The sequence below is a fragment of the Glycine max genome, chromosome 4 (genome assembly GCF_000004515.6).
Source record: "Glycine max cultivar Williams 82 chromosome 4, Glycine_max_v4.0, whole genome shotgun sequence".
NCBI lineage: Eukaryota > Viridiplantae > Streptophyta > Magnoliopsida > Fabales > Fabaceae > Glycine > Glycine max.
This window is the reverse complement of record NC_016091.4, coordinates 339,182-366,482: the sequence shown is the minus strand read 5'-3', so window position 1 is coordinate 366,482 and position 27,301 is coordinate 339,182. Positions and strand designations below refer to the sequence as shown.

The 27,301-nt window shown below is 33.3% G+C and overlaps 2 protein-coding genes across 3 annotated transcripts; one reads left to right on the top strand and one right to left on the bottom strand.

The window, feature by feature from the left end:
- The first annotated feature begins 1,818 nt into the window (after positions 1-1,818).
- On the top strand, positions 1,819-4,793 carry LOC100792501 (subtilisin-like protease SBT1.6). 2 transcript variants are annotated; one of them, XM_041014720.1, is made up of 2 exons: positions 1,843-3,113; positions 3,147-4,793. In XM_041014720.1, the coding sequence occupies exons 1-2, from the start codon at positions 2,032-2,034 to the stop codon at positions 4,363-4,365; spliced, it is 2,301 nt and encodes a 766-aa protein (XP_040870654.1). In that variant the 5' UTR covers positions 1,843-2,031; the 3' UTR covers positions 4,366-4,793. The 2 variants fall into 2 exon arrangements, with proteins under 2 accessions (XP_003523496.1, XP_040870654.1); XM_003523448.5 differs by having other exon boundaries at positions 1,819-4,793.
- A 12,447-nt stretch (positions 4,794-17,240) lies between these two features.
- MYB047 (transcription factor MYB047) lies at positions 17,241-18,195 on the bottom strand. Its single transcript, NM_001249303.3, has 2 exons — positions 17,897-18,195; positions 17,241-17,825 (listed from the first exon to the last, which is right to left on the bottom strand). Exons 1-2 carry the CDS (start codon positions 18,157-18,159, stop codon positions 17,456-17,458), a joined length of 633 nt encoding a protein of 210 aa, NP_001236232.2. The 5' UTR covers positions 18,160-18,195; the 3' UTR covers positions 17,241-17,455.
- Positions 18,196-27,301: the final 9,106 nt, after the last annotated feature.

The following is a 27,301-nucleotide window of genomic DNA, read 5'->3' as shown; positions in this document are numbered from 1 at the left end:
ACAAATTATTACTAGTAAATATGATATTATTTTTTGTATCATCAATAATTCAATATTATGATGATATTTGATAAGGAACATTTTGCTTACACTTAAATTACTTCCTTGAGAACGAGATTCTCAAGAATAAAATTTCAATTTTTTTAATGTAAGTTTTCTAGAATAATGTATCTATTCCTAATAATAAATGTTTTATTCCTAAGTTTGATAAAATATATTGTAGTATTTTAAAAATAAATACATTTGATTAAAATAAAAAAAATACAAACATTAATAATTGTATTATCAACTTGATAGTAATAACAGGCATATTGATGGTAGTAGTAGTGCAATCACAGCTAGCAATAACGACACTAATAACAACCATATATGGCATGCTTACATTGTAATTAATCAACCAACAGTAGTATATACATCAATTATACTAATATTTTTTTATTAATATAATGCATCATACTATTAAATTTATTATTATGTGTATATTAAGTTGAATACACCAATAAAACAAAGTTTAACAAGTATTTTTCTTTTCTGTTAATATATGAGTTGTTCTTTTAGTGTTTCCTTTGTAAAAGAACAACTTTTTTATATATATATACAAGTTCGTGGCGGAGAAAAAGATCGAAGAAATTAGTGTTTTAGACCTAGCTTATTTCTCGAAGTAGATAGGAGTTGAAAATTACATGAACAATTTTATTGTAATATGTCAATAAAAACATTATTAGGCGAGGCTACAAATTCTCATGCATGCACGGAAGCAAAGTGCGCGAAGTACATGGGAAGGTGAGAAGATAACTCATAGCACATTCATGATATGATGGAGTTTCATTGAGTAAAACCAAGAATTCAAGATAAAATAGTGAATATATTTTCTCATCTAAATACAAGAGATTGACATACAATACCCTGTGAATAGTAATAAAGTACTCCTAATAAGGATAACTAGTATATAGTGACATTAATAAATACTAGTATAGCAATGCAGTAGAATAGTAAATAAGCAGCCATATATAGTGACATTATTAAATACTTATCGGAATGAGAACTTCATTCTTTTTAAATAAGCTTTATTAACGAGCATTTAGGGGCATAATCAATGACACTCAACAACAAGGATTTAGCGGTGAGTTATTGCACTCTTAATAATTTAATAGAGTTAGAAAATGGTGAAGTAATGACTCGCCCTACCCACATCGATAAGAGTTTATGTTAATTTTAGATTAATTAAAGTCACGTTAAAGGCGAAAAGATGGGAACTGTAAACTGTTCATTTGACACATCAAGGGAGTGTGTAGGTTCTTATAAAGAAAGGATATACAATGAGCAAAGATATAGGGCAATTTTACACATCATGTGGGTATGATATAATGGAAAAATAAATTAAACAAAGATAAGAGAAATAGTAGGAGACGTGATGAGTCATGAGTGTGAAAAAAGCTTGAAACACTCAAAGAAATTTGAGTTAATATCTAAACAACGCTCATTAGTAAATTTTAAACTAAAAGATAACCTCACAGTTGAAGAATATGAACAAAAATCTTATAAAAGCGTATTCATTAAAGATTACTAATAAAGTGTGAAGAGCTATTTGGGTTAACATTCTTTCACTATATAATTTTTGTTTCTTGAAATTATTCTTAATATCAATTAAAATATTGAATACAAAATACTTAAATACAATTATGTGTGTGTAACTTTATCTTAAAAATTATTGCTAATTCTAATTACAAAAACAAAATGATAATTTTAATTGGAAGAAACAATTATCTAATTTTTATCCAAAGTACTTAAGCCTTTCCATGGACCGTACTATAATAGTTAAGGCATAATCAGGGAATCCCATGGCAGTGTTTTGAACAGAACCATGGTTATCCAATTCTGGCAAACAGTGCAATTAAAGCACATAAATTGAACATGGACCACGCACATTCCACACCATGAAATTCGAAGCATCATTCGCCAAATTTTGTTATCCCACGACCCTGTGTGGGCGTGTATATATCAGTTCTGACTCACTCACTGGTATTACAAATGGCTAACATTATGCGGAATGCTGATCCTCCCGCGCTCCTTTCCTGCAACTTGTTGTTGTTGTTTTTCATTATTCTCTTTAGTTTTCTCCCACAAACCATAGCGCTGCAGTATCAAGTTTCGAAAACATTCATCTTCAGAATCGATTCAGAATCGAAGCCGTCAGTTTTCCCCACACACTACCACTGGTACACCTCCGAGTTCGCAGACCCAACCCGCATCCTCCATCTCTACGACACCGTTTTCCACGGCTTCTCCGCAGTTCTCACCCACCAACAAGTCGCTTCTCTCGGCCAGCACCCCTCCGTCCTCGCCGTCTTCGAGGACCGCCGCCGCCACCTTCACACCACTCGCTCCCCTCAGTTTGTTGGCCTCAGAAACCAGCGTGGCCTGTGGTCCGAAACTGACTACGGATCCGACGTTATCATCGGAGTGTTCGACACTGGAATCTGGCCGGAGCGCCGCAGCTTCAGCGACTCCAACTTAGGCCCCATTCCTAAACGCTGGAAAGGGGTTTGCGAAAGCGGCGTGAGATTCTCTCCCAGTAACTGTAACAGGAAATTGATCGGTGCCAGATTCTTCTCTAAAGGCCACGAGGCAAGCGGCACTTCCTTTAACGACACCGTCGAATTCCGTTCGCCTCGAGACGCGGATGGCCACGGAACCCACACGGCGTCAACCGCGGCGGGCCGTTACGTTTTCGAAGCCAGCATGGCCGGCTATGCTTTTGGAGTCGCAAAGGGCGTGGCTCCCAAAGCAAGACTAGCCATGTACAAGTTGTGTTGGAAGAATTCCGGTTGCTTTGACTCTGACATTCTCGCGGCCTTTGACGCCGCCGTGGCCGACGGCGTCGACGTCATTTCTATGTCCATCGGCGGTGGCGACGGCATTTCCTCCCCTTACTATCTTGACCCCATTGCCATCGGGTCTTACGGTGCAGTTTCAAGAGGTGTGTTTGTGTCTTCTTCGGGTGGAAACGACGGGCCCAGTGGCATGTCGGTGACAAACCTCGCTCCGTGGTTGACAACCGTCGGAGCAGGCACCATTGATCGTGATTTTCCGGCGGAGGTTATATTGGGAAACGGACGAAGACTCTCCGGGGTATCTCTGTACTCCGGAGAGCCGTTGAAGGGGAAAATGTATCCCTTAATATACCCCGGAAAATCAGGGGTTCTGACGGATTCTCTGTGCATGGAAAACTCATTAGACCCCGAACTGGTAAAAGGGAAGATAGTGGTTTGCGACAGAGGAAGTAGTGCGAGGGTTGCGAAGGGGTTGGTGGTGAAGAAAGCCGGTGGAGTGGGAATGATTCTGGCTAACGGAATATCCAACGGAGAAGGTCTTGTTGGGGACGCTCATCTTCTTCCCGCGTGTGCGCTTGGTGCTAACTTTGGAGACGAAATCAAAGAATACATTAATTTCTCCGCGAACCCCACGGCTACAATTGATTTCAAAGGCACCGTGGTGGGAATCAGACCGGCACCCGTTGTGGCGTCGTTTTCGGCGAGGGGGCCCAACGGGTTGAGTTTGGAAATACTTAAACCGGATTTGACGGCACCGGGGGTCAACATTCTGGCGGCCTGGACCGGTGGGGTTGGGCCTTCTGGGTTGGACTCCGACACCAGAAGAACCGAATTCAACATATTGTCGGGCACCTCAATGGCGTGTCCTCACGTGAGTGGCGCAGCGGCCTTGTTGAAGTCGGCGCACCCTGATTGGAGCCCCGCGGCCATAAGGTCTGCCATGATGACAACCGCCACGGTTTTTGACAACACCAACGCTCTGATGATTGATCAAGCCACCGGGAATGCTTCCACGCCCTATGATTTTGGCGCTGGCCATCTCAACCTCGCTCTCGCAATGGACCCTGGCTTGGTTTACAACATTACCCCCCATGATTATGTCACCTTCCTCTGTGCTATTGGTTACGGGCCCAGGTTGATTCAGGTCATTACCGGATCGCCGCCCAATTGTCCTCGGAGGAGGCCCTTGCCGGAGAATCTCAATTACCCGTCGTTTGTGGCGGTCTTACCGGTGTCGTCGTCGTTGTTGAGCAAGACGTTCTTCAGGACGGTGACGAATGTGGGCCCGCCGAGTGCGGTGTATCGGGTGAGGGTGGAGACGCAGGCGGAGGGGGTGGCGGTGACGGTGAGGCCGTCGCAGCTTGTATTTTCGGAAGCAGTTAAGAAGCGGAGTTTTGTGGTGACTGTGACGGCGGATGGACGGAATCTGGAGCTGGGTCAGGCTGGGGCAGTGTTCGGGTCCCTTTCGTGGACGGATGGGAAGCACGTGGTTCGGAGCCCCATGGTGGTTACTCAAGCTCAACCGCTTTAATTTTTGCGAAACTTGCGCTCAGGCACTTTTAATCGATGTGGCCATTCGTCAAAGGTCAAACAAAGATGCCTTATAGTTTCTTCTTTTCTTTTAATTTTCTAGTGTTTTTACTTTTACATGATGATGTGTCTCTCTTGAATGCCTCTCTCATCAAGAATGTGGCAACGTGCTTTAGTTATAGCATGAAATAGTTGCATTTTTCCTTTTTTGTTTTGGGTTTCCTTTAAATTTCATTGTGTATGTTATAGGCTAGAAGATTACTTATACTCCATGCAACGAACTTAATTTATATATGTAATCTCAGTCAAGATTATTGCGTACTTGTATCACTTGTCACCACCAAATTATACATTGTGTGTGGAGGTAGTGTATATTGTTGAGCAAAAAATCGAAATGCACTGTAAATAATATAAATTATATTTTTAATATGAGTATATTATTATTTTAAATTATTATAAAACATAAAAATAAATGTTTTAGTTTTGAGTCTTACATTAAATTTCATAAAATGGGTTTAATATGGATTAATGATGTTTAACACCTAAATTATTTTAAACATCTAATGATCAAATAATCTTCACTTCTCTCTCTATTTTTCTTTATCAACTATATATATACCTGGCTAGAAGGGTTAGGGTACTGGGTCCTAATCTTGATAATGATTGTTCTGATAGACATAAGTTTGCAGTAGCATGCTTGAAATGGAAAAGAAGGCGAGGATTGAGGACTGCTAGATAAGCCAACCTTTGACATTGGGTATGATGATTGATGAAGCACATGGAAGTGCTTGTGACTCTATGATGGAAGGCAACCTTCCATTGGCCCCAATCGGAAAGCAAAAGTAGTCGACAGGAAACCTACAAAGTAATTGATGAAATCCACCTTTTTCTTCCCATAAGGGACAGAGGGTGAGAGGGGTGACCTCGTGGATCACAGAATAACCTTCACGAATGAAACCAATTAATTTTGTAACACATTCACTGCAATTCTCTCTCAGTTATTGAATATAAAAGCGATAGCTAGTTTTTAAGAATTATATCATTAACCAGTAAAAAAAAAAAAAGAAAATTTGTAAATCCTAAATAATATCATAAGATTCACCGAAAATAAATTAGTTACATTTTCAGATATGCTCTCCGTAGTTTTTACTTTTTAGGTACAGCAAGTAGAACGAGACCAAAAAGACGAACGAATGAAAGAAAGTATATGAGAGGGTGACGTAGAATGGGTTAGAAGATGAAAATTGATTAGCCTGCTGCATAAGACTAACTAATAAGATTCTAGTAGCATTAATTTAATATGAACCCAATTGATCCTTTAAATTGCTGTGTCGCATAAGCTTCTTAGGGCTCTCCCTGTTCACTGCTCAATCTTGTCAATTTTTGCTCGTTTCTGTTCTGGAAGCTCCTTTGCTAATACGAAGGATCAAATATTGGCCATGCATGCTTTGAATGAGAAAGCTCTATCTTGCTCTCATATATATTTGGGTAAGTATATGTGGTATTGTTATTAGCAATAAAATTCACTCTAGTTGAATAAAAAATTATGAAGTTTTCATCGAACTAATTCAGGATGTCATGCTATTGCTTATAAATAGCACATGTACGCATACTGCATAAGGAAGGAATTTGAATGCTAATTTGTTGCGTTGAGATTGTTTGAGAAGTATTTCAGCAAATTATACTTTACAAAATATATTTTTTTAAAAAGTTATAATTTACTAAAATATTTTTCTACAAAATATAGGTTTTTTAACAGCAGTACTACATGAATTCTATTTAGATAGGAAACATTTCCAGTAGAGAATAAATGTAGAGTGAAACTACACATAAAAAATGATATCATGTTACTATTAAATGTTGAATACGAGTCTTTGTTATATGCTATAATTAGCATTATAACTAATTCTATATAGACTTATTTACTATCGTTTGACCAAATAAGTAATTTTCAAAGTGATTAACTGGAATGTACAAAAAGTTTATGTTTATTAAATTCAATACTATTATAAATATATTGAATTTAAGAACTTCATACAACCATGCAACATTCATGATATTTTATGCGATAATCAATAATTAGTTAAAAATTACATTGCATCACAGTATAACTTATTTACCAAAAATCTAAAATATAAAAAATATAATTTATATATTTAAAAATATTTATTTATTATAAATTTTAATTATAACACAATAATATAATTTATATATATAAGTATTTATTTATTATAAATGTATATAAAATAAACATTTATAATGTGCATTGCACATACTAAAATATTAGTTATAATAAATAAGTGTGAAATATTTGTTTTTTTGTTTGACTAGTAGAAATCAAACTCAATTACCAAGGATTTTATAATAATTTATGTATATTATTTAACCAACAAAGTTAAACATGGTGGTATTGCTAATATCAAATATTTGTGATTTACAAAAAGTAATAAATTGTGTATTTTGACATTAAAATTATAGTTTTTATTTGGAAGGTATAATATAGTAGTATAATTTATAAAAGGAGAATCATTAGGCCCAGAAAAAGCTGAGAGCCTACAAGGAGTTTAGGAGCCATACCTTGTTGCCGGCCCAAAGGCATAATACATGTTCACTTCTGCCCATTCTCAAGGGCAGCTAAGTGTTTGTGTTAGTTTGACAGAAAATAAATAAAAAATTGACAGGAGGTCTCTCTGTAAACAAGCATGTTGTACTACTTCGCCAAATATACTTTTGAGTTTGGAGGCAAAATTTTAATCTCAAGCTGTCAAACATAGTTTTGAAGAGCAACAAAATATGATCTCAAACTGATTTTCCTTTAAACATACTTTTGGATCCTCCCACTTGAGTATGCAGACAATGCACATTCCATTTATCGTAATAGAAATGGCACGGACTCATTTCTATTAACAGACTAATTAATCCACAGGTTAATTGATTCAGGATGGTGGTGTGATGCCATCATCCCAGTTTTTTCCAGCTTAGTGAGTCTCTGCTGATATTATCAAGTTGGAACTTCAGTTACCCCAAACATCGTTTTCTTCATAAACCACACCATTCCGCACGGAATTGACATAATTAACGAAACTCTATGGGAAATAAATGGAAAAGTTGTTAGTTCGTCTATAGAGTGCTTAATGTTTTGTCAATATGACCCGAAATCCACATCTAATGGCGACTGTAATTATGTCAAAATCGATTGATTGTGCTAATAGGTATAAGGCCAAGTAAGACTATTTTAAATTTGCCAAACTCAACCGTGGCCATTGGCTTATGGGCTAGTTGTTATTGTTAGGTCTTGACTTATCTTGCTTCCAAACCTTAATGCATGTGGCGGGCCTGACGGATTTGGAGCACACAATCTTAAAGTGAGATCTTGCCCAAGAAATTGAAAATAGTCTCCCAATTAATACTCTCAATCTTATCTTTTTTATTATTATTACGTTTTGTGAAAGGATCAGTTCATAAATTAGTTTGTGCCACCGATTTCAGAGATGCGTGAAAGTGAAGAAACTCAGAAAACAAATCCAATAATTGTAGCTTACCGTTTAAAATGTCATTATCATATTTAAGCTCATCGTTGGTATGTCTTGGAACTTTTAGTTTAATTGTATGATAAAGGGCCCAACAGCATGTGATGACAATCTCATGTCTAAAAGATCATTCACCAAACTTCCAATCATGGCCAATATTATATTGCTTGAAAGATTTCAGAAATTTTGAAATCTTGGTATTTTTCTAAATGGATCTTTGGTAAAATGTTCGCAGGAAAATTCATCCTTGATACTTATGGATCATGCAATGCTATTATTATTCTCTAAAAAAGCACCAGCAGAAATACCCCAAAAAAAACATGGAATAGCTTCCAATTATATAAACACACTCAAATTAATCCTCGGCCAGGTCAAGTATTTAATCCAAGAACACCAAATTAAAAGGGAAATGTCCTACGGTCTGTTGTAGGAGGAATCGAAGTTATTACCTTTATTTTGTTTTTTTGAAAATTGTTTTTTCATATTGTATGCCACTTGGTTAGAGTGATTCTTAATTTGATCTGGTATTGTCAATCATAATCGCTGCTAGAAATTCTACAGTGAATATGAAGTCAAGTAGTCAACTTTCATGAAACTAAAAGTTTTCCTTAATTTGTTAATATAAGCTAAATTTAATCTAATAACCACACAGAAACACTTTATGTACGTACGAGCTCGTAATGTCATTGAAGACTCAATTAAGAATGTTTGGTAAAGCATATGGACAGCAAATTCAAGTCGTGCATCTCACAAGATTGAATTTCAAATTCATCGCCTTGCCCTTTATAACAGAAAAGGGTGGGTGCTCACAACTTCACCCAAATCACCCATCTCATTATGTCTTCATTTTATAAGACTGCATACTCATTTTTTACCTTCTCTCAGTATGTTTTGTCCCCCACTTAACAAAATGAAAAGTATTTCCGAATAAACCGTAGAAGAAAAAGTTTTTAGATAACATAGCACGATGAAACTCAAATCTAGCCTAAACCAATATGACCAAACCAAATAGTAGGAGGATTGAGGGAGGTTCGGTCAAATTAGTGTGTAAAAGAAGTCTCAATTTCAAAAGGACCTTGTCCATTCGTTATTGCCAGTGGGCCACAACGTAAAATAAGTCGTGTAGGTGATTTAACGATAATGTTGGCAATATATATATGCTGGTGAGACTTGTGAACAAAAATAGAGACAAGATGAGGCTTATGTTAGTAAGAGGGCAGAGGATACAATAATTCACCCACATGATATAATATGGCTGATTGATAATTTTATTTTTAAGAATAAATTTAATTAAAATGTGTGTATATGAAAAAATATCTATTAAATAATGTTGAAAGAGATAAATAGTTGACTGATAAAGGTCTACATGGGATTGATGGGATGATGGCTTAGGGATGTCTCTCTGTCACAGCCAATCACCGTCACCAAACCCAAGCAATTAATGCCTATCCGCCGCACACTATCATATCCTTCAATTCCCCTCCTACACACTTTATATATTGTGCTCATGGTTTTCTTTTCTCAAAATTTATTCATGAACACCTACAATTATTATAAAGAAAAGGAGACCAATTAAAAGACAAAAAAGAACATAAATATAGTGTCAATTAAGAAAAAAAATTTAAAAAAATGTTAATCATCTTTATATAAAAATAAAATGATTAAATCTAAATTATATAATCATAATTAAAATTTAACATAAAAAATTATATAATTTTTTTTAATAATCACATAACATTTAATCTTCTTCTTACTCTTATATAAAATATATATTATTGTGATGATGTGGCTATATAACTGTAAACTCTCGTCTGTAACCTATCGACATCTCTCTTCCCTATTCTTCTGGTGCTCATCTGAATCTCTTCTCATGATTTTAATCTCTGACATGTCACCAAACTTTGTAAACTTTTCCTACCAGCTACGTTTTTGCTATCTTGCGCCTAGTGCCCATAATCCTGTCACTGTCACAATTTGGTAGACGGAGGCCCAGCGGTAGCCCAAGTGATTTGAAGAGTACCTCTAGCAAGACCCACAGTAAATAATGCATTAAAATTCTATAACTGCTTCTTGAAAAGTTTACTCTAATCAAATTGTTATTTGTGATCCAAAAGAAGGAACTTGTAAAATAATTTCAATAAGGGTTGGGATGTTATTTTCAGTCCCTGAAAAGTGGTGACGTTTGCCAACAAGGTATTTGTTGATTGCATCGTATACTTTTACAGTTTTCAGTTCATTGTTGAAGCCGGGAAAGGCCGCAGCTGATATTTATTGAGGATGGTTATCCAATTTGCCCAAATGAAGGCCTCCCAAAGTTGCAATACTTTTGTCTCCCAATCTCTCTCTCGGGGTGAAATGTTATATCAATTATTTCTTGGTTTTGTAATTATTACCTTGTAGACCTTGCCCTTTTTTTTTCTCCGTCAAGTTACGTCAATATGCGAATTTACAACTTTTGATCCAACTCTATCTATAAATTGGGTTGATTTGGTTTTGTAGTTGGGTAGTCTTCTTAAAAAATAAAAATAAAAACAAAATGCGTTGAGTCGTGAGTTGAGAACTTTATTAGCCAACAAAATTCAACCCAATTTATGTATTATTTTATTTTTTTAAATCATGTTTTCTTGTCTTTTGTGTGGCCAATTAATATGTTTAAATGCAATCATTATAGTAATGTTGACATTGTGATAAAAAAAAATTAATGAAATATATTATGGACCATTGCGGTGATTAATAAGAAATCGATAAATCAATTAGATGATGAAAAAAAAACTCATTGTAATAAAATTATGCGTGTGCGTGTCTCATTTTAAAATTATGCTACTACCTGGTCCCTTTTAACTAATACAAACCTTTTAAAAATGATTAGTTTAGTTAATAATATTAAATTTATTAATAATTTGTATTATTTTTTAAAAATTAAGGAATTAGCTTCTTTCATCTTTATTTTTTTTATATATATAGGCAGATGATAACTGCTAAATAATTGTATTTTGATAGTAGAAAATAAGGCAAAATTATCTTTAAAAATAATTATTTAGCAGTTATTTGCGCTTAAATATTAAAGAATTGATGTTTTGTTGAATTTTGACTGCAGATATAAAAACTGGAGGTGTCACAAGCAAAAAGGCCAGAAAAATTGAAGAAAAGAAGAAAATCTGAAGCAGGCCCAGCCCAAGACGCGCGCTGAGCGTGCGTTACGCGCTAAGCCCATGATCCAACAGAAGCGCGCGCTAAGCCTACAACACGCGCTGAGCGAGGGGGTGTCGCGCTAAGCGCGCCTACGAAGGTCCAAAGCCCACTTCAGCAGCTATAAATAGAGAGCCAGTCCAAGGACAGAGACCTCCCTTCTCATTGTAAAGCCCTCAATGACCATGAATGGCTAAATCCTTAGTTAGGGCCTGGCAGGCCTAGAAGCCAATGCGATGTATGATGTACTCTTCACTATTTATCAATGCAATACCAGGTTTTTCTTTCCTATTTTCTTTTCTGTTTTTATCTTGCATACTCATCTTTATATTCTGTTAGGGGTTAGATGCTCGGGAGAGAGTAACTTCTAAATAAGATTTAAAGAAGATATGCATGCATTAGTTTTAGGGGTTAGACGCTCGGGAGAGGATAACTTCTAATAGAACAAGAAGAAAAATATCATAATAAAATCATTGCTAGGCATAGAGTGATTGCATTATGCCCATGTGTCAAAGCAAACATCTAGAATTAGAATTTCATGCATTTTATCTATTGAGTCTTTGCAAAGGCATTTGGGGGATAGATAGGTAAAATAGGCTTGTCATCGTGAGGCATCAGGGGCAAGTAAATGAATAGATGTGGGTGGGATAAAATCACCTGAATAGTAAAGAAAAAATCATAAACTCATACATCCGCAGGCTAGGGAAGTCAGTTCCCAACCTTATCTTATCTTGACTTTATCTTTTTCTTTTATTTTAAATTTTAAAAATCTTTTATCTTATCTTATCTATTATCTTTATCTTTTATTTTAAATTTCTTTCATCTTACCTTATCTATTATCTTTATCTTTTATTTTAAATTTTAAAGTTCTTATCTCTTGCTTTTAAATTGGGTTTGCATTAATCTAAGTACAAACAAAGTTCCTGTGGATTCAACACTCGGACTTCCGAGAACTTTACTACTTGTGACGATTTGGTACACTTGCCAACGAGTTAACAGCAGACCTTTGGATCAATCCTCTAACCATATTCTCGAGGGAGATATGACTTTTTATTAATCATACCTCACTATGTTTATAACATTTGTTTGCTATGTGAGTTCAATTTTTGTTAATAAAGAATGTTTTTCTCACTAAATCCTAACTAAATAACTACTTTAATAAACAAATTAAACTAACAAACACAAATTCCAAAAAACAAATACATAAAGCACTAACTTAGAGTAATTCTATCAAACATGTTTATGAAGTTAGAAAATGTTTATTTTTTATATTGATTTATTTTTAAAATATAATATTCTCATAAATATTTTTTAGTTATGTTTCCTATAAAATTGTACTTACGGGGAAGTGGAAATTTAACTTTTCTAAAGTTAAAAAAGTTGTATTACGGCAAAAATGTAATGTTTCTCTTATTATATCATTTAATGTAATGAATAATTAAAATTTCTGATAACAATACTATGTTACTCTTTGATTGGCAACAAACTTATATCAATTTTTTAGAAATATTTATGTCCACCTAACATATTTTAGTTATTTCTATAAATCATGATTCTAAGAATTAAAATTTTTTCCTCATACTAGATGTTCCCTTAAGGTCTAACTTTTATCGTGTGTGCTTGTTATATATTTATATGTTCGGAATGAGGAAAAATTCAAGTGTCACTAACACACCTTTGTTAACACATCATTTTTCATTACTTAAAATTTATTGAAATCGAACAAATTTTATGATTTTTTATAAATTTTAGTAAATGATAAAGAAAGAAAAAAAATAACTTGTTGGTAATATTTCTTTTCACAATAAAATTAATGTTCAGGACTCTTAAAGTGCTATCAAGAGAAACCTAATTAAGTTATATATAATTGGATGATAACATGAAATTATTTTTATTATATATGATATTAATTTTATTATTTTGTAGGTCGATGAATCATGTAAACCTAATTAATAGCAAAAGGAAGAAAAAAAATATAAAAAGTCGTTAAAAATTATTAATAAAAACTCTTTTTAACTAATGTGGTTTAGGACAAAGAACACTCCAAAAGACATTGGTTAAGAAATTAAAAAAATAATATGTAAATCATAGGAAAGTAAAAAAAATAATTAAAAAATGTAATTTTGCACTTCTCAATAAAAAAAATTATATTCTTAGTTGTTTAACCAATGATCCTTAGAATCTAGTCAAAATTTAAATTAATAATTTTTTTTTACAAATCTTAACAATTTAGTGTTAGCTAATCATGTTTCTATATGCACCAAATATGTGTGGGTTGCCATTTTATCAGAGCAATTTCATAATCATATGCAAACTTTTTTAGTGTTAGTAATTAATTTTTAGTAGCAGAAGATTCAAATTTAGGATCCCTCCTTTCCTTTTCATTTCACTACCCCTCAACACATATATTAAGAGAAGGGAGTGGATCAAAGTACATCAGGCAATTGATTATGCAATGCAAGGCATTTGCCAACAATTTTATAGTTTCAAAAGTCGTCTTGATGGATTGAGGTCTCAAAGTGAACACAAAAAGGACCCACCACAAGTCAATGCATGTGATGTTGGTGGAAGTTGAACCAATTTAACAATTGAGAGAGAAGAAATAATCAGTACCCTCGTTGACGGGGGAACAAAGCAATGAATTAAAATCACAAAACTCTCCTACCCCAAGCCACTCGCTGTGTTCATCAAATTTGAGTAAAAAAATATATCTTGAAACTTAGAGTCGTAATTTTTGTTTAAAGGAAACATATAAATATCTAGTGGAAGCTTCTAATGTCTCTACCTAACAAATTTGAAAATGAAAAAGTGTGGTGCTGATGGTTGATAAGTGACGCTCCCCATTATGTGTAGATATGGCCTTTGTCTTAGGGATCTGGCTGCAAATAATCTACCACGAATTTTGTCCTTTCTGCGCATTGCTATATGAGATCTATGTATTTGTATTTATATTTATAATGTTACTTACTTTCTTAAGAAATATTGTTTGTTCACAGATTCTTCTAAGTATGTGTGTTGGCGGGTCTTATGATTATGAAATTGACAAAATTATTAGTAGAAAAAGGGATTTCTTTCCATCACAAAATCATACAAGAATTTCTCCATTTCTTTCTACTTTAGGATAATCCTTTTAAAGATATTATTACTCCTTCAAAATTTATTTTTAATTACCTCATTTATCTTTCATGTTGAATTGACATGGTATATTGACATAATTGCATATTTTATCATTAATTTTTTTTATTTTTCACTAATTTTATTCATAATTTTTAGATTTATGTTAATATATCATGTCAACTCATTGACTGAAGGATAAAATTTATAATTTTTTGAATTAGGGAAAAGTTTATAAAAAATAAATTAAAAATAAAAAATATAATTAAGCCAAAAAAAGTTCTTGTTAAAGAAATTATGAAGCACAAAAATAAATAATGTGCCAGTATTATAATCTTTCATATTATAAGGCTGGAGTAAATATGGAATATCAATCCAAGCCATACAACGTTAATAAGCATGGTTTTAAAAATTGGATCGAACCGATTGATTCAATCACAAATATGACTGTTTGTTTCAAAAAAATGGATATTTTAGAATTGGTGCGAACCAGTCAAATCGGCCTTGAATTTATTTAGAAAACTAGGTTTTAACAAGTATTATATATATATATATATATATATATATATATATATATATATATATATATATATATATATATATATATATATATATATATATATATATATATATATATATATTTAAAATTTAACATAAAATATTTCAACATAAATAAAAGCACTAATTTAATAAGGATTATAAACAGGTATAAATTCTTTTATCAATAATTATTAGTTTTTTTCTTATATTGTAAAGCATACAATTCACTCAATTATATTAATTTATAATTTTTACCTTAATTTCTTACAGTTTTATATTATATTAATTTGACATTTTCTTTTTCATACAGATAAAAATTTGTATTATTAATGGATATTAGTGTATTTTATTAAAAATTAAACTTAAATATTATGATATGTTTTATTTGAACTTTTATTTATACTTTCAATGTTAAAAACCTATAAAATAATGTTTTATTTTAGATTTTAAAACTATAAAATTATTATATTATATTTATTAAAAATTATTTAATTACTATTATTATGATTTTATTAATATCAATTCAATCCTGATTAAATCAATAAATTTAGAACTAATGTCTTGACCGTTGAATGATAGATCGATTTTAAAAACATTGCTAATGTTCTAATAAGTGAATGGGCATGATCCCCAACGCCAAGTCAAATCAAATTAGTCACTGATGACATTACCTAAATTAATGTGGCAGATAAAATTTGGATGGTTGGTTGGATCATTTCACTATGCGCTACCAGCTTTTAATTAATTTGATTTGTGTTACTTACCAATTTCATGTTCCTTGCATATATCCTCAATACGCAACTAGGGTGAGAAGTACTAGCATGATTTGAACGGCAAATGAGAAAGAAATTAAAAGGCATTTCTGCAGCTGGCATATAGTAAGTATGCCCAACTTAGCACAAAACATTCTTTAAATACCAAAACCATATCGAAGGCTACTCAATGAATGAATGCAACAGCTCAGTGTTGTTTTGTTTGACTAACTTAATGAAAACGAGTATCAGATATAAAACTGCTAACCTTCTTCAGATCCATTATTTATTTCTAACACGTTTTACTTGTCTTTTCCCATTTAATTATTATAATATAGAAGCAGCATATTATGATGGGAGGATGGTAGAATATATGACGGGTATGTGGTACTACAAATATTATAGTTCATCCACGCAATTTAGGTAGCCTATTGATTATTGAGCATGCATGAATACTTATTTAAAAATGTATTGAACTAACTATATTACCGAGAGTTAGCGAAGGGAAGTGTAGAAAATAAATTTAGTTAGGCTATTACATACCCCTCATTCATCTTAATTTCTTCTCCTCTCACAGCTTATCCATTTACTCTTTCTATATGAACAACTATCAGTCTCATACTTTTTCCCCTTTATCTCTATAAAAGACAATCCCAAAAAAGCACCCAAAAGGACAAAGGAATCTGAATTCTTTTGAGTCTTCATGGTCCATATACACAGATCATCAAAATAAACAGAAAATCTAAATTATTTAAGAAAGGGATCGAATTGGCTTGTCTGAGGCATTTGTTTTACCATTCATAAGCACATGCAGGGATAATTAACCTCATTTTTCAATTAGTTACGATAGGTTTTTTTCTCGACTTAATATTTTGATTGGTTTAATTTTAGGTTTGGATATTACATAATTATATTTTTAATAAATATTAAATTAGAATTGACTTAATATGATATTTTGACAAAATAAATATTAAAATATTAAGAATGATTAAGTTATTTTATAAAAAAAATTCAAGAAAAAATTTATAATATATGTTTAAAAAACACAAACACTAAAAATGTCTAAAAGATACTAATTAAGGAAATAAAAATATTTTATTAAAAATATATCTCATATCACAAAATATGTAATGCTTAACTTTAAGTAATAAAAAATAGGTCTAAATGTATTTTTAGTTCTTGTAAAAAAAATTATTTATTTTTAGTCCTTAGAAAAATACTAAGTTACAAGGATTAAAATATATTTAACCCTAGAAAAATATATACACGTCACATGATACATTTGATGATCCTTGATTTAATCTCCTTTGGATATTTGTCAGCTGAATAATTGAAACAATTAATATATATATATATATTAACATGCCAAGTGAAAAAAATGTTAATTTAAATTAAAAATTATGTATTATTATTAATTATTAATGATCAAATAAATGTCTACGTAAAATAATCAAATAATTAATTATAAATTTGAAAATATGATATGAGATTAGATCAGGTTAAAATGACTGAAAACGTGATCTCAATCAATCCTATCCAGAAAATACAAGGAATCTAATTTATTGAATCTGAACTAATCGGATTGATGTGAATCGGGATCCGAATCCGAATCAAAGACAAACAAGACCTACGTGTCTTAAGCAGTAGTAGTAGCTAATTTTAGTTTGCGAATCCCAGGATGTAAATTAATCAATCAATCAGATTAACTTAAAAATGATTGTGGTAATTCTCTCTACCATCGATCGAAGTGATGAATTGAACTTTTGTTATAGAAATAACAAAAATATATAGTTGTATTCTATTTGGAAAGAACCAATCGTATAAACAAGAAAGTTTGTAGTCTTACGCACATGTACATGAACATAGGAATAATAGAAAGGGCTCCACGAGGAAATTGGGCAGGCAATCATTTGCATCCATTAACAACTAATTAATTAGGGAAGAAAGATTCCAAAATGAATTTGACTCATTTCATTTCCAAAACGCTGGTTTTCAAGGCCAAGAAATCATGGCCAGAAGCAGCGTTGGCAGTGTTGAGCGCACAGCTACAATGATCTTTGCTATTTTGCAAACCCAAACTGCAGGCAAAGCAAAGGTTTGAGTTTCTCCCAACGGGCTTCAAGTGATGCTGATCAGATTGAGGTTGACGGGGAGGACTAATGGTTAGCTCAAGGTTCAAGTCAGGGCAGCGTTCCAATACCTTGTCATCGTTGAGAGGCCTGTGAGTGGCAGGGTCAATTCCTCTGCTCAGAAGCTTCCTTCTTATGTGAGTATTCCAGTAATTCTTTATCTCATTGTCCGTTCTACCCGGCAATCTTCCAGCAATTAGAGACCACCTATGATTGAGGAATGTGATGATGAGAAAGATAGGAGTATGAAGAATAGTTATAGTTATAGATATGCTTACTTGTTGCCAAGGAGGCTATGGAGTTTGATGATGAGTTGGTCTTCTTCGAGGGAGAAATTGCCGCGCTTGAGGTCAGGGCGGAGATAGTTGATCCAGCGGAGACGACAGCTCTTGCCGCAACGGAGAAGGCCGGCGGCTTTGGGGAGAGAGCGCCAGCAGCCTTCACCGTGAGCTCTAATGTAAGAAATGAGGCGATGATCTTCTTCTTTGGTCCATGCACCTTTGTTTGTGTGTGCTTTCTCACAGCAAGGGGACCTTCCCATCTCTCTCTCCAACAATGTGGCCGGCCCTCGCACCTCATTTTTATAGGCATGGTAGTTGCGCTTCTTTATTATATTGGTGCATGAGACTGTGTGATAGCGACACGTTTCTAGAAGACTTGGAAGTTGCCTTCAAAGATAATTGAGAAAAATAAAATTATATATATAATGTGAATGTGTGGTAGTCCTTGCTTCACCTTCCACTTTCCGTTTTTCTTTGCCCCAACCCAACCTTGTGGTGGGGGAGAAAACATCAGGACTGTACACCTTCGTTAACCTTTTGTTGTTATCTTCCACCCAATTGCACACACAATAAAAAATAAGTAAATACGAAATATATTAAAATGTTATATTATTTTTTTTATTTTTAGTTTCCTATCAAACATTCTCAAGGGTCCCATTTTGAGCTTCCCCACTTCGTCCTTTTTTTCCTCTTAGTTTTTGTCTCAATTTTTACGTTTTGGTTTTGTAAGATCACCTGCCTTTGAGTTCCTCGTCTAATCTTACTTTTGAATTTATATGAAGAACATAAGGACACAAGTGATGGGCTATGAATGATAAAAGATCATTTGACCCGAAAATCTACTTAGACAATTGGGAAAAGTCTGGTCATCCTCCCTCTGTCGTTAAAAATACAACACATCAATTGGGAAGATGGGCATATATATGTATAAACTAGTACTTTAAAGTTTTGTATGAGAATTAAGAAAGTTATTGTATACTTTAAGGGTGAATCAGGTCGGGTTAGATCAATTTTTAGTATGATTTAGACTTAACTATACAATTGATCGGTTAATTATAGTTAAAATTTCAATTGCATTCTTCAATTAATAAAAAATTCAGTTAAGTTCTTTAATTATTTAAAACATTTCAATTGGATCCTTCAATTATTTAAAAGTTCAATTAAATCCTTTAAATATTTAAAATACTACAATTATAACTTTTTGTATAATGAAATATATAAATTTTAATTGAACTTTTTAATAATTAGAAACCCAATGAAAGAATTTAATTGAACTTTTTAATAATTGAGGGACTTAATTAAATTTTTAATTATAATTAAGGGACAATTATATAATTAAGCCTATAATTTTACTTTATCATGATTTAGGTAAGGTCATGCAAAATATTGTTTTTTAAAAAATAGCCATTAAAAATCTATTAATTTCAATCTATTCATAGAAAAATCACAAAGATCTAACATGGGCCGTGTAATGCTAATAAAAGGAGTACTAGTAACATTTTCTCTTACACTTCATTTAATATACTCTTGTTTTGATTGATTAGAATTTATTGAAAATTATAATTTTTGATAAATTTAGGAGAGAAACATTAATTGAGAAATAAAACCTACCAAAATAAATTCTAACCGATCAATATTCAAAAGAAAGCGTTAGAAAAAATGTCACTAGCATTCTGTCACCCGTCTATCAATTGGGTGCTATTATTACAAATGATCAACCTACTTAGCTAACCCAAAAAGGAGGAACAACATGTGTTTGCACACAAACACCCTCCCAAATAGGAATCTCCAAAATCTTGAGTAGAAAAAATGAAAAAGGAAAGAAAAAGGGATTCAATTAAACTCAAAGGGATTAGGAAGAAATTGTGGCCAACGATTTGCATTTGCATTTAGATGATTGTTTGAGTATGGTGACAGCCAGCACAGCAACAAGAGTATGTCATGTGCTTAGGTACTTGTGGGAGGCTGTCCTAAGAACCCTTGCCTACCTCTTTGGCTGTCCTTCCCATGTGGGTCTCTCCAAACCCGAACCTTTTCCGATATGTCTGCTTCATAGACACGTATATGACTAGGGGGGATAAAAGTTAATAGCTATCATTCGTGACTCAAGATGTGCTCCTCACATACGGCCATAATTTTTTATGGAGTTTGGTAACATTATTGTGATTGACAGACACCAACTGCAGATACACATCTATCTCTACCTGTCTCACGTTGTTCTTTAGGTCCTTCCTTTCTTCTCCTTTTTCGCTTGTTTCCTTTTTAATTAGGACATTTTGTAATGTAATAGACGAGTAACAGTACCAACAGGTTGTTAGTCTAGGCAGTACAAGTCAGTTCTGTCAATTGAACTAATCTTATCATAATGTGAATATTTCGACTGAAACAGGATTGCTTTTAGAGAAGATATATATGATCTTGGACTGGAATAAAAATAAAAAAAATTAAATAATAAACGAGTAATGAGTCACAGGAAGATCCGTCTGAAGTTAAAAGGACAACAAGATCCATATCTGAACTAGTAATTATCATAACAAGCACCATCTCTGCTTTGCCCAGCGATGTGTTTCTTGATCTAATTTAAAATAAAACCTTCCCACACTTAATTATTCATATTTATACTAAGCATGTTTGTCAAAAAAAATATATTTATAATAAGCATATATCATTAACGCGCAACGGTGTGTGGTACCTTATGCACTTCCGTTTATACAAACCACTCCCTCTTTAGTCTTCAGTAATATTAAATTTAGGCTCTCCTACTAGGCTGTTCAGTCAATTCTTCCCTTGACATTATGATTTGTTGATATCTTCTCAAATCATCAAAGCTCAGGTTCAAACATGGCATCAAATATACAAAAATAAAAAAATACACATGTGTGCACAACTATCAATGAGCTGGTTAAAAGTGATCAACACTCCGCCTAGAAAAGTTCTAATACTAATATGGTGGTATGTTATACACGAGAGCAGGTCACATTACTTACGTAAAGATCTAAACACAGACCCCTATTAACCTCGGATTACGTTACCAAAGTTTTGGTTCTGATTTCCTCGCCCAAATAAGTTTGTCTCTCCCAGCATGTCTAATTATCTACCCTCCTGAGTCCTAACCTTTCAAGAACAGGCATGTTCAACTGCGACCAAAGAAATTTGTATTTGGATATGATAACGGTTGCTTTTAAATGGAATAACCAGTGGTACTCTTATTGGCGCTAAGAACAAATAAGAGTGCAGCATTATGGGTCACATATTCATAACATACAAGAGAGATCAACAAAGCTAAGTCGACTAATAAGCTCTCTTGCAAACTTCATACTAGTAACTAAGGTTCACCACAACAGCAGTAACTACAACCAAAGGAACTTTGGGCTAGTATAGTTTCATCCTTAGATGTGACCTCTGAACTTGGGACAAACCCGCTCTCATGATTTTTAACTTATATATATATATATATATATATATATGAGATTCAGCATAATCTTGAAAAGATGCATACTCATCCGGTAAACAATGCCAAGATATGGTCAGAAATTGGTATAGCAAGAAAAACCAATGGGACAAATAGTGAAGAGAGAATCAATACAAATCAAATATATTAAATAACAAAAACTATTAATCTCTTAGTTTTACCATGCAGGTGGCAAATGAGATACCATTTTATCTTTTGAAGCATCAGGATAACCACAAAGAGCAAATAAACAACAAATTATGATTGTCACAACCCACTCTTGAACCATAATCGGCGTATAGACTATAATTTTCTTAGTCTGACTAGCCTAAGAGTATTCAGATCCAACAGTCAAGTATCAAGGCCATAGATCAAACATAGGCCCTTGACATAATATCCCAAGCATCAATTAGTAGTAATATAGGCCATGCATAGTAATCAACAAAGTGTCTCAAAACATCATAATTACATCATTAGCATATCCATAAGGTAGGATTATCTACATCTCAAAATAAGGGATTTCCTATATATCTATCTCTAACCCTTATCCCCATAGTTACATCATACTGTAGTCATCAAAATATACTCTCCATCATATACAATGAAGGCCTACCAAAAAGGATGAACAAATTCTTGAGTAAGTCAACAAATAACAGGAAATTCACTACTCAACTACCTGTGAATCTGAGCAGGAAATGGAAAGAATGGAGTAAGTCACAAGGACTTAGTGAGGGAATAAAATACAAAGTGAACAAGAAGGAGAAAACAAACATAACATGAGTTTTCATTCAAAAGAATTGAAATGACATTTAATAAAAACAATAATAAATACAACTAATTTTTGCGAAATCTAATATTTACTCCCTTGAAAATTCATTGGAAATATAATCAAGTCAAAATCAAGAATAACAAACTTCACTCTAATTTAAAGATCACGTTATTTCTTTCTTTGTCATAACAAACGGAACAACAACAAAAAATAATGCACATTATCTCTTTGTTGTAACAAACAGAAAAATACGTTACATTATCTCTTTGTTGTAACAAACTGCAACCAATCACATAATCCACACTAAGAAATCAATTTCATATTTAAAATACATTATCACACTATTAAGATAGTCATCAAAGAGTCAAGTCCAATCAAGTGGAATAATATTGCACTTCATTCTTAAGTGCTCGTAGAAACTAAAAGCATCAAAATAACTTATTTTAAAATTTACGTGTTTCTCCTAAAAAAAATTAAAAATGTCACTAGATAAATTAGCTAGTCACAATCAAAGAAAACTCAATCAATGTTGTCCAATGCCACCAGGAGGAGCAACCACAATATAGGCCAATTAATCTATGCATTAGGAGCAAGATAATAATAGATTAGATAAATTCCCCAAATTTAACATGCATAGGATTTTTTGAGGCAACCACAAATAATCTTAATGATTAACTTTCTAACACCTTACACACAACCTATTACTAATCTGTGTCATAAAAATGCTCATGTACCTCAATGGGTTTTAGATTTATCTCAAGGAGCTCAAAAATAGAGAATTTTAAAGAGATGGGTTTTGTTCCCCTTTACTCCAATCACCTCATGCTTCACTGCCACAAGAGTGCAAGGAATCTGATGGGCTTTGGAACCATGGAGGAAAAGAGTGACAGAAATTAGGAGAAAAAAAAATGAAGGTGAGATGGAGATCACACGAGGGATGAAGAGTGGATGTTCTGTTTTTATATAAAAAAAAACAAAAAAAAACACCGAGCCTTTTGGGGTGCAGGGGGGTCTCGGGTTCTCATTAAAACAAAAGGGGTGGGTTGGGGTTTTTGTTTTATATTTTTTTTCCCTTAAAATGATACGGTGCATTTCAATAATGCTTAATGGGGAGAAGAATAGGTTTGTAACTTACCAACTTCTACTTGATGTAATGAGCTCAGGTTAAATTATTGATCTAACAATTAACAGCAAGAAACTATGCAAGTTTCTTCATGCATTATAAATAGACAGACTTATGAATGCTATTGAAAAATGTTGAATTGCCAGTAGAGTATCAAATAAATCACAAGGGATTATGAAATGGTCATTTGGATTAAATAATGCCTTTGCATATAGCACAACATAAAGATGAAATTCAGGATCCTCCAATAAAGTCTTCTCTGTTGGAAGTTTAAGCAACCCCCCAGAATTTTCTCTTAAAATTTTTGTCATCAGAATGATGTTTAGCTAAAAATAAAATGTCAAGCTCTACAAATGTACCTGTGTTAAGCCAAATATGACTAGCATTGCTCAAAACTTAAGTTTCACATTAAGTATGGGTTATTAAATGTAAGAGGATCCTCTGTCTAAGGGCAAATCAAACCTCAGTTTCTCTGGATGTGCTATACCCTTATAACAAAAGGAAATAAGAATGAGTGTGTGAATGAGTGTATGCAAGTGTAAAAGGAGAATTACCAGCACATGCCCCTTGGACAGTGTAACAACATCCTAGTCACAAAGACCCATGCATTTATAGATACCAAGGAGATGAAGCACAGTACCAACAACATTCACATATTTTTATGTATTGATACAACAGTATTAATTTCACTATTTCATGCTTCTCGTCAGATTGTGTATCAGACCAAGTAAGCTTAAACAGCAAGTAGAACACCTTTCACAACTACAGAAGATATTTCCCCTCCACAACTGAGGGTAAGAGTTGCAACACTCACAAAAATTTGGAAAACTCACCTTGTTTAGCATCAGGAATCTGCCATTCTCTTGGAAATATTATTAGACACTAAAAGAGATAGACACTTACGTGTGCCAGCAAGCACTGATTTCCTAAAAAGGAATATAATAGAAGCATGACACAACAACATAGCCTCCTTCAAGAAACAAAACCAATAGTGGGACCCCAAGTAACCTCAGCAAGCTGGAAGCACAAGGAGAAAGAAAACACTTTTTCTTCAAATTTATGTAAGCTATATTGCAGCTGGTTCAATTCTGTACTTACGAATGTATAACTTATTTTTATTTTATACCAGGCATGCCTTTAAGATGATTGGAATCCTCCCTACCTCTCTGTTTCAAGAGAATATGGAGTCAAGGTGTAGCAGGTTTCATCAGTCTGGATATGATATTAAAGTAAATCCAGCAACATTTCTTGATTCTGATAAAACTTAACCAAGAGAATTTTTTATTTTTTATTCTTCACAAAAGTATATTGTCGACATTTTGCTGACTTTAGCATTCAACCTCATTGTAGAAATCTCAAGCACCGAGGTTATGTAAAAAATACCAAACACCAGTTAGGACCTCAACCAGAAAAATGCCTACGCGGTTGAAATTCACCCCATTAACTACCACTGGAATTTGAGTTTCAGCATGCTCCTATACATTTCTTGACTACCAACTTTCACTTATAAACCACATTTACTCCAGATAGTATGACTACCCAGAAACCTGTTATTGTTGAGGGAAGGGGATTGTGGGGTGAATGAAATTTTGTTAATAGTAAAATGGAGTGAGAAGCAGAACACTAAGTAAAAAAGGCATATGCTCTCTTAAAATGGTTCATCATAGAATAGATTTTTTATTCTTTGTTCATAGTGGATCAACGAAAAATGCTTAATACCACATTTTTTATTTTTTCTTAAAAAAATGAAAACTAAACCTATAGTATTTATCAGTTTCTTTTTAATTCTAGATATAAACTTATTATTGTTAATGGACATTATTATGCATTATTGAAACTTAGACATAAGTATTATGATTTATTGATTTGGTTCTAGATACCTTGACCAGTTCAAAGACTGATGTAGTTCTGAAAATATTGGTTAAGATTGTTCAAAACAAGAATGGAATGGAACTGGGCATCAGACAAAATGCATTCTATTCTATTCCATCCTATACTCCTACTAGAAAAGAGAACTGAAAAGTATATTATCTTTCTGATAATTTACAGCAGAAGGTACAGCATATGTATAGGCATACAAAATAACTGAAATAAATGCTAACCTAGAGATTTTAGGCTACTAATTTATACATAATGCAGTAAGGGAGAAATTAGGGAAGTCTAATCCTAATTACAATGAATAAGGAAATATTCTATACAAAATTACATGCCCCAATACTCCCCTTGAGCTGGTGAATGGATAACCTCAACTTGCTAGTAGTTGAGAAAATCAATCCAAATTTCCAATTTTAATTCAAGTGAATGAAAATTTAAGAGGTGCATTCCAAGAGGTAGTGGAATGTATCTTTACTCTTGGAAAACTCCATTACCATGAGAGGATAGGTTTAGAGGTTGGACAATAAAAGTCACTAAATCACATTCGTGAATGGAGTCATTCACCATCACTATAAATAAAGGTCCTTGTGACGAGAGAAGGTACTACCCGAAGTAAGGGGGGTCATGTAATGGGGAGGATTTCTAAAGTTTGTCCAAAAAAACTTGTATTTGGGAGGGTTTTCTCATGTTTGTCTCTTGAAAGCACTCTGGGAAGTCCCTTGGTTAATACATATCAATTGAAGTTCAAAGGGACATGTTTACTAGCTATGAGACCACTATCTAATTTTACCATGACGAAGTGTTGGATTATATGGGTGAGTTTGGTTGTGAGGAAATAAAGAAATATTTGACCTAAAGTGGTTTGGTAGGAAAGAAGTAAAAAGTGTGGGACCCACATCAAAATTAAAAAAATTCCACACAATTCTTCCCAACCAAACACATTACACACATGCATGCTATATTTCCACACAATTCTTCCTTTCTTCTCTTTTCCATGATATCCAAACAAGGAGTATGTGTTTCATCCAGTCATGTTACATTGGACTGTGAGCAATGCTCATGGATGACTTCCTGTCACAAGGTAGCTTCATAGGGTCCTCATTTAAGTTTAAGGTCATCAAGTATGATTTTATTCATTACAGTTCACAAACACCGTGAGCCCTAGCTTGAATCTTAGTACCACACTAGACCTTGCTACCCTGTTTTGTTTCTTGCTTCTCCATATTACCAAATTACCACCTAAGAACATGCAATAGCCTGAGTTGGATCTCCTATCAATAATCAGTCCAACATAATCCGCATGTGTATACACCTCTAGTGATACCTTGCTCTCCTTCTTAATCAATAGTTCCCTTCCTAAACTACTTTTCAAATACTGAAGAATTTTGATTACAACTTGCAAGTGTCTCACTTATGGATCATACATAAATGGCAGCTAACATACCATTTTTTTCTCTGAAATAATTAGGAAGTCTGATCCTAATTACCCTAAATAAGAAAATATTCTATACATAGCTACAACACCCATCTCTTTCTTTCCCTCCAATTTGGGGTACAGGAGGAATCAAAGTGTTTTCTTTTTCCTCAAATATTGCATAACATCATAACACATCTTATACGCAAGAAAATAATATCCATTGTCTCTTATCTCTCTATCCCGCGTCTCCAACTAATTAAAACAGGATGCATAGATTTTCATCAATAATAACCTACTTGGTAAAAAAAACTAGTTTGATAAATGATTTTCACTTCCATATATCTTAAAGCATGGCAAAACATTTTGGTAGACACATTTTTAACTTTAAGATGCTTAAAATTTCAATGACTTTGATGGGTCATTTTGGTATGCCAAGTGCAAGGGTGGACCAATGAAAGAATACTCGATTTAGCAAAGTATTTGAATTTTGGATTCAATAATGGGTTCACCTAGATGGATTTTCACTGGTTAACCTAGTTTAATGTAGCTCATTGACGTCATAACCATGTTAATAGCATTTTTTATCCAAAAATAAAATTGAACAGACTTTTGGTTGAATCGGTCCAACTTATTGGACCAGGCTAATCTTAATAACACTTATCACAACCATTACAAGGCTATGAAATATTGTAGTCCCTAATGTCACGTGTATATAAAATGCTTTGCACGTATTTAAGTGAAAAAATAGGTAGAGGAAGTAATAGACT

Bases quoted from the DNA above. Each gene is read 5' to 3' on its own strand.
- LOC100792501 (XM_003523448.5), top strand. From the start codon at position 2,032: ATGGCTAACATTATGCGGAATGCTGATCCTCCCGCGCTCCTTTCCTGC.
- MYB047 (NM_001249303.3), bottom strand. From the start codon at position 18,159: ATGGGAAGGTCCCCTTGCTGTGAGAAAGCACACACAAACAAAGGTGCA. The intron at 17,826-17,896 runs GTAAGCATATCT...CCTCAATCATAG, and splicing joins CATAGCCTCCTTGGCAACAA to GTGGTCTCTAATTGCTGGAA.